Genomic DNA, 8,340 nt, shown 5'->3' with positions numbered 1-8,340 from the left:
CTCAAGTTGATCAGAAATTACCTAATCAAATTAATGATCTCTGCCAAAGTGTAATATGGCTGGGAGATAGTTATGAATTTAGAACACTGTATGCAATTACAGCATGATTGGAATACTTCTGATTACTGCATAACGCCTTATGTTTATAATAAAGATCAACATAGCTGGGAAAAGGTCTCAAGACATTTACAAGCCTGGGATGATAACTTAACCTTAGATATTTCAAAACTTAGGAACAAATTTTTGAGGCCTCACAGGCTCATTTAACCACTGTTCCTGGCTCAGACATTTTTGAAGCAATAACTAAAGGATTATCTGATCTTAATCCCTTTAAATGGATCAAACCCCTTGGAGGATCATTGTTGTCCCTGGCATTATTAATATTGGCATGCTTATGTTGTCTACTTTAAGCCTGCAGATGCCTCCAAAGAGTCCGAAGAAAAGTCCGAAGTCAACGACAAGCAATGATGGTGATGGTGATCCTAGTTAATAAAAGGGGGGAGATGTGGGTGGCAAGCCACCCAGGTGCCAAGGCAAGAGACAGAGGGCACAAGCTGTTCCAGTGTAATGAAGAAAACATATAAAATAAGAATAGTTATACTAGAAATAGATTATAGATATGATGATATATGAATATTAATCATCAGCTTGTAGCATTACTCTTTATTCTAATATTATAATAATCCTTGCTCTACAACTATAACCTAGGAAAAACCAGGCCATACAGAGATAGGAGCTAAAGGGGCACAGTGAGAAGTGACCAGAAGATAGTGTGAGCCCTCTGTCATGCACAGCAGGGCCACTAGAGGGCTCCTTAGTCTAGCGGTAATGCCAGTGCCTGGGAAGGCGCCCATTACCTAGTGGACTGCGGTCTAGTAGTAGCGTCAGTGCCTAAGGAAGACACCCGTTACTTAACAGACCCGGAAAGGGAGTCTCCCTTTCCCTGGGAGAGTTAGAGAAGACTCTGCTCCACCACCTCTTGTGGAAGGCCTGACATTAGTCAGGCCCGCCCGCAGCCATCTGGAGGCCACGGCATCCAGCATCCCTGTGATGCTGTGCTTCAGAGGTCACGCTCCTGTTTCACTTTCACGTTCCACCCTGTACACCTGGCTCTGCCTTCTAGATAGCAGTAGCAGAATTAGTGAAAGTACTAAAAGTCTTTGAAATGCATAGAAGATATAATGGCGTAAGCTGTCTTCTCTCTCTCTCCGCCTTGGCTGCCAAACAGGGAAGGGCCCCCTGTCCGGTGGACACGTGACTTATGTGACCTTATCAATCATTGGAGATGACTCACACTCCTTACCCTGCCCCCTTTGCCTTGTATCCAATAAATAAGAGTGCAGCCAGGCATTCGGGGCCACTACCGGTCTCTGCATCTTGGTGGTAGTGGTCCCCCCGGGCCCAGCTGTCTTTTCTTCTCTTTATCTTGTGTCTTCATTTCTATGATCTCTCATCTCTGCACACAAGGAGAAAAACTCACAGACCCTGTAGGGCTGGTCCCTACAGTATAAGTAGATCATGTAAAAGTATGTATGGGAGCTTCTTTTTGTAGAACTGACTGAAGAAGTGTTCATTATGAGAGTTTGAAAGACAAAAGCAGAGATAAGTGAAATTAATAATTTTATGATATGCTGTAAGAAGACTGTATTTTCTTTAAATATTCAGTCTTGAGCTGTCATGAGTTGAAATGCAAGATAGAACTCACAACTCCAGCAATCGGTGTTCCTTGGGTAAGGCTGTGAAACAAACAACTCCCAAATTTCAGTGGTTCACTACAAAAACAACAAAATCATCCTTGTTCATGTTATATGAACACTGTGGGTCAGTTATGACTATGCTACAGGCAGTGAGTCAGATTCACATCTGCTCCATGGATCTTCATCATGAGCCTAGGCTGTGATATGCTTATTCTTCTGGTAGAGGGAAAGAATGAAAGATAAACCAAGCCTTCCAGCCATATTTTAAATTTTAATTTTTGCTTTTAGCAGCTCAAACACAGTTTATTTCTCATTTACACTTCTTACTCATTGTGGGTGGACTTTGGCTTTGTCACAACCTCTAACTGGAAATTTGCCAGGTTTTGTAGCAGAAGGGAAAGAAAGGAGGAAAGTTAATGCACACTTTAATTTGCAAAGAATAATGGCCTATAGCTCCATCCATCTTCCCAGAAAGGACGTGATCTTGTTCTTTTTGATGACTGCATAGTATTCCATGGTGCATATGTATCACACACCTCTGCAATAACACGTGTCTATATGGACCAGGCAACTTCTTGTATTTCTGTTCCTTTCCACTCAATCTTTGCACCAATATAGTGTCCTGTTTAACTTTTATTTTAGGTTAGAGGTACATGTGCAGGTGTGTTATATAAATAAACTTGTGTCACGGGAGTTTGTTGTACAAGTTCTTTAATCACCCAGGTACTAGGCATAGTACCTGATAGTTATTTTTCCTGATCCTCTCCCTCCTACCTTAAATAGGCCCCAGTGTCTGTTCCTCTTTGTGTCCATGTGTTCTCATTGTTTAGTTCCTACTTATAAGTGAGAACATGTGGTATTTTATTTTTCTATTCCCCTTTTAGTTTGCAAAGAATAATAGCTCCATCCATGTTCCTGCAAAGGACATGATCTTATTCTTTTTGATGGCTGTGTAGTATTCCATGGTGCATATGTATCACATTTTCTTTATCCAGTCAACTGTTGATAGGCATTTAGGTTGATTCTGTGTCTTGGCTACTGTGAATAGTGCTGCAGTGAATGTACACATACGTGTTATCTTTAGGGTAGAACAACTTAGGTTCCTTTGGGTACATACCCGGTAAAGGATCACTCAGTCAAATGCTATTTGTTTTTAGGTCTTTGAGGAATCACCCACAGCTTTCCATAATAGGTGAAATAATTTACACTCCTACCAGTAGTATATAAGTGTTTCCTTTTATCCACTACCTCACTAGCATCTGTTATTTTTTTAATAAGCTTTCTGATTCTCGAAGTACATTTCAGGGCTACTCAAATTTCATTGGCCAAATCAAGTCACACAGCAAAGTTTAAAATTGGTGGAGTGAAGGAAATACCCTACCCATGATAGAAGGACAGGAGACTAAATATTGGTGGACAGTAATACAGTCTCCCACAACTACAGTCATGTCTAACTAGTCATACATTGCTTAATGATGGGGATACATTCTGAGAAATGTGTCCTCAGGTGATTTTATCAACCTATGAACATCATAGAGTGTACTTACACAAACCTAGATGGTATCGCTTGCTATACACCTAAGCTATACGGTATAGCCTGTTGCTCCTAGGCTACAAACCCAATATTGTAGGCAATTGTAACACAGTAAGTATTTGTGTATTTAAACAGAAAAATAGCTAATGAATACTAGGCTTAATACTTGAGTGATGAAATAATCTGTACAACAAAACCCACATAACATGGGTTTACCTGGATAACAAACCTGAACATGTAACTTAAAAGTTAAAAAACATACAGGAAATATATGGTACTATAATGTTATGCAATCACCATCATATAGGTGATCCATCACTGACCAAAACTTCATTATGCAGCACGTGCAGTATTGTATTTTCTTATTTTCAGAAATCTCAGCTTCAAGAGGGAAGGGTGTTATTTCTGTTTTCACAGTCCATAGTTCAAAGATGGTATTCAGCTCTTCTATCCATTTATTTAATAAATATTACTAAGTATTTTGGAGGGAAAATGCATGCATGTGAAAAGCTAGATACATGATATAAATTGATAAAAAGGAACATCAGAGGACTCTTGATAAGTGTTCACTAAAGGAATTGGCCATGTCTATCAGGAAGGAAGTAAAAAAGGAACTGACTTAATGGAAGAAATAGATCTACCTATAAATGGAGCTAACTGTAGAAATAAAATTGGGAGATAGTAGGCTATAAAGAGTGGCAAAGGTGGCTGGGCGCGGTGGCTCACGCTTGTAATCCCAGCACTTTGGGAGGCTGAGGCGGGCGGATCACGAGGTCAGGAGATCGAGACCACAGTGAAACCCCGTCTCTACTAAAAAATTCAAAAAATTAGCTGGGCGTGGTGGCAGGCGCCTGTAGTCCCAGCTACTCGGAGAGGCTGAGGCAGGAGAATGGCGTGAACCCGGGAGGCGGAGCTTGCAGTGAGCCGAGATTGCGCCACTGCACTCCAGCCTGGGCGACAGAGCGAGACTCCGTCTCAAAAAAAAAAAAAACAGAGTGGCAAAGGGTGGAGGGTACTTGTCAGAAAAGACATAGGGGTAATTTCAGTACTAAAAGGAATAATGGTTTTGGGGTCACAAAACTTGTGGTACATTTCCTCACTCATACCAGGATAAAGAAGTCACTTGTTTGGGTAACTCAGCTGTTTGGGCCAATCTCAGCCAATATTCCTACTGTCTTTCACCTAGATTACAATACCACTTTGAGAGGTTTGTCTTCCTTAGCCATGTGATGAGTCTATGACAATGGGAAGGTCAAACCTCTACTATCGGACCAGACTATAGGTGCACTCCTGGTTTGACCTGACTCGTAGATCTGTGAGGAATGAAACCTCATTTTCCTTGTCATACTAGAGAATTGCCAAAGACATTCTGCAATTTTCCTATTTAGATTTTTCCTCTCAACCCCAATCCAGCATTCTCATTACTTGGCCAGTGGGATAAAAAAGAGAACTATCCATCTACATGTTCTTTCTCTAGAATAGACTGAGCACATAATCACGAATCTGCTTGGTCTTGACTCCATATATGATAGGATTGACCATGGGTGGGAAAAGGAGATAGAAAATAGCAAGGAGTACGTGGACATGAGGGGCAGCACGGCGGGCTACACGGTGCATGACTGAAGAGATGACTCCTGGAGTATAGGTGGATAGGATGGCACCTATGTGAGACACACATGTCCCAAATGCCTTGTAGCGGGCCTCCTGAGAGGCAAGCTGGAGAACTGCCTGAAGGATGAAGACATAAGACAGGATAACAAAGAGCAGATCCAACACCACAATAAACATGGCCACAGCAATGCCATAGATATTGTTGAAGCTAGTGTCCCCACACGCCAGCCTTACCACAGCCATGTGTTCACAGTAGCAATGGGCAATCACTGGGCCTCGGCAGTAGTGGAAGCGTCTCAGCAGGAAGGGGAGTGGAGTCATTAGTGTCACAGCCTGGGCCAGAGCAGCCATGCCAATCTTGGTAATGAGGGACCCAGTCAGGACCATGGTGTAGTGCAGTGGCTTGCAGATGGCCACATAGTGGTCAAAGGCCATGGCCAGCAGCACTGCTGACTCCATGATGGAAAAGGAGTGAAGGAAGAACATCTGGACCAGACAGGCAAAGAAGTTGATCTCCCAATCCCTGAACCAGAATATGGCAAGCATTTTGGGCAGTGTTGTAGAAGAAAGAACCAAGTCAATGGTTGCCAACATGGCCAGAAAGAGGTACATGGGCTCATGGAGGGCTGCATCAGCCTGGATAACAAAGAGAAGGGTACAGTTGCCTAGCAGGGCCAGAGTATAAGCAAAGCATAAGGGGATGGAGATCCAGGCATGCAGGTGTTCCAAACCAGGAATTCCTGCCAACAAAAAGGTAGCTGGATGTGTTGAGGTGATATTAGAGGGAAGCATGGCTCCTGGAAAATCTCCTTGTCAATTTTTACAGGGCTTCTTCACCTTCTATATGTACTTTCTACAGTATATATGATTAGACTTCAATCTGTGATATCCCACCTGCAAAGATTACCTCTTGTTTCCATTGCTAGACGTTAAACAAAATAACCTAGCAGCCTTCATAGACATGGAGAAGCATAATCCATATTTTCTACCCTCAAAGAAATTTGAATCTCATTGAGTAGATAGAATATTAAATATCCATAGAATGGATATCCCAAGACAACTTTCATAAAGGAATGGAGTATATGTAGTGTTTTCTGTGTTCTTGGTGATGTCATGAATACCTTGAAAAAAGAAGTGAAAATATGTTTAAATCAATTCATTTCTTTAGCACATACATTGGTACCATTCTGCCTTTCAGTTAAGCTAAATTCCCAAATGCAAGAGCCAATTTTCTCTCCTGAAATCTGAGTTGAGTCCATGTATAAGTCAAACCCATTGGTTTCTAATGCCCAAATTAATCATACAATCTGCATATTTTCCCTAAAACTACTTTATCTGATATGGTTGCTACTAGCCATATGTCACTATGTAAACCTAAATTTATATTTAATTTCACATTTATACAAAACACTTTTCACGTGCTCAATAGCCACATGTGACTAGTGACTACCAAGAATATTTTCATCATTGCAGAAATTTGTTGAAGACCACTGCTCTACAGTATATCCTTCATATCTTCTCAGTATTCACAGCTCTCTGTAAACACAGTCATGCTGCAAGCATACTGAGAAAATGAAAGGTCCTCTTTTGGTTCTCCACTGAAACTCATGTTAAACTCCCTGTGCGTGTGACTCTCCCTCCACCTGTTCCTTCTTTTCATCACAGGAGAATTCGCTCTCATCTTTAGCAAGACTGACTTCTGACTTCCAAATACCCTTCTTGTTAACAATTTTTCACCTTTTTATCTTGTTCTGGTCATTGTTCTTTTTTCAGATCCTTAAACACTAGAGTTACCCAGTTTTTACCAAGTATGTTGTTATAAAATTATAAAATATATGTTTGTATAAAATTTATATATTTATCCAAAATATAAAATATAGGATCCACTTAATGAGATTCTTTTGAAGATTGAATGAGATAATGCACTTCAAACACTTAATAGTCACAGAACAAAGTAAATATTGAAAACAAAAACTGGGTCTCTTTTTCAAAAAAACTGTTGTGAAATATAATTGCTCTAAGATATTATAGCTAATAGTGTCAGCCATATTTGAGTCCTTCTTTCTACCGATTCCCAAGTCCTAAGTAACTAGGCTTATTGTTTCCACCTAGATGCCCTATATGCAACCTGCATCCAGCATAACCAAACTGAAAACTAACTTCCTTCCATAAGATCTGGAAAATGTTTAGAATCTAAAGTTATTGGCTGAAATCATGACTGCCACATATTCTAGTGGCAGACCTTGCACAAATCACTTATGTACTAATTTGTTTCCTTCTCTGTTAATGGGAAATAGCACTGAACTACCTTTATCTGAGGGGTATAGGGAGGTTAAGTGTGATTATGTATAAAATCATTTTGTATAATTCCTTAGTGTGCAGAGCTTTGTCATTTATATTTCTCTTCTGTAGAACTGTTACTTTTTAAAAAATTATTTATGTTGATTAATCTACCGTGACATTAAATCCTCCTCCCTTTATTCAAACCTCTGCTTTTCTTTATAGCAAAACATGTAGAAATGTCTACAATCTCTACTCTCTCAAGGATAATTGGTTTTGAAACATATCAATCTGGATTTTATTCCCATCACAAACCAAAAAGTCATTTTACTGTGAAAATCAATGACCTCCATGATGATGGTGCCCTTATCACTTACCTGGCTTCATGCAACTGGACCTCTGAGCAACTTTTATCTGAATTGACCACTCTCCTGCTTAAAACTCACTTTTCTCTTGTGTACCACCATATTCCTGTTTCCCAGCTCCAGAGTGTCTCACTTCCTTCTCCTGCTTCTGCCCTAACTGTAAGTTATTACATTTCTACAGTTCTGAAGCATCTTTTCAAATTTTATATCCATGTCATTCAGAAAATATATTAACTAAATTTAATGACAACTATTTAAATATTTTTACTGAAGAGGTTAAGGAAAAATTTATGAACAAAACAGGTGGATCCCTTAGTAGAATAAGTTTGCTAAAGGTTGGAGAAGGATAATAAAAGGACACCGTGATTAAATTACATATTATACAAAGTTTCATTGTTGTGATTTAAAAATCCAGGAATAGGGCAGTTATGATAGGCATTTCAAGATAGGGAGCAGGAGAAGTTGAAATTTGAAATAAAAAGCTCTAATTATACACCTCATTAGAAAATAAATTTGAGAAAAATTGAATGAGGTGAGGAAATACTTAGCTTCACTTCCTTAAATGTCAAACTAAAATTTCATGCCAGTGGTATATACAGAACAATTATACAGTGAACAAGAATAGGATGAAGGAGTGGAACAGGAAAGAAAATATGGATCCAAAGTTGCCTTTCTGAGATGGATCCAATTCCACATGAAGAACCATAGAGAAGGAACCAAAGAATTGTCCACTCTAGACACAGAAGAGGGGAACTTTTATCCACTGGCTTCCACACCCCATAGGTCAAAGATGACCCAAGGAGGGTAGATTTCCTTGCATTTTCAGGTCCATACATGCACCAGAATAACAGAA

The 8,340-nt window shown here is 39.8% G+C and overlaps 1 protein-coding gene across 1 annotated transcript; it reads right to left on the bottom strand.

Moving 5' to 3' along the window:
• Positions 1-4,704: 4,704 nt before the first annotated feature.
• Positions 4,705-5,634, bottom strand: LOC100602557 (olfactory receptor 52K1). Its single transcript, XM_012503868.1, has one exon. It carries the CDS (start codon positions 5,632-5,634, stop codon positions 4,705-4,707), a length of 930 nt encoding a protein of 309 aa, XP_012359322.1.
• Between the last annotated feature and the right edge of the window lie 2,706 nt (positions 5,635-8,340).

The sequence above is a fragment of the Nomascus leucogenys genome, chromosome 15 (genome assembly GCF_006542625.1).
Source record: "Nomascus leucogenys isolate Asia chromosome 15, Asia_NLE_v1, whole genome shotgun sequence".
Lineage (NCBI taxonomy): Eukaryota > Metazoa > Chordata > Mammalia > Primates > Hylobatidae > Nomascus > Nomascus leucogenys.
Note: the sequence above shows the minus strand (reverse complement) of the source record. Positions and strands in the feature narration are given on the sequence as shown.

Excerpts from the sequence above, each read along its gene's own strand:
- LOC100602557 (XM_012503868.1), bottom strand. The coding sequence starts at position 5,634 with ATGCTTCCCTCTAATATCACCTCAACACATCCAGCTACCTTTTTGTTG.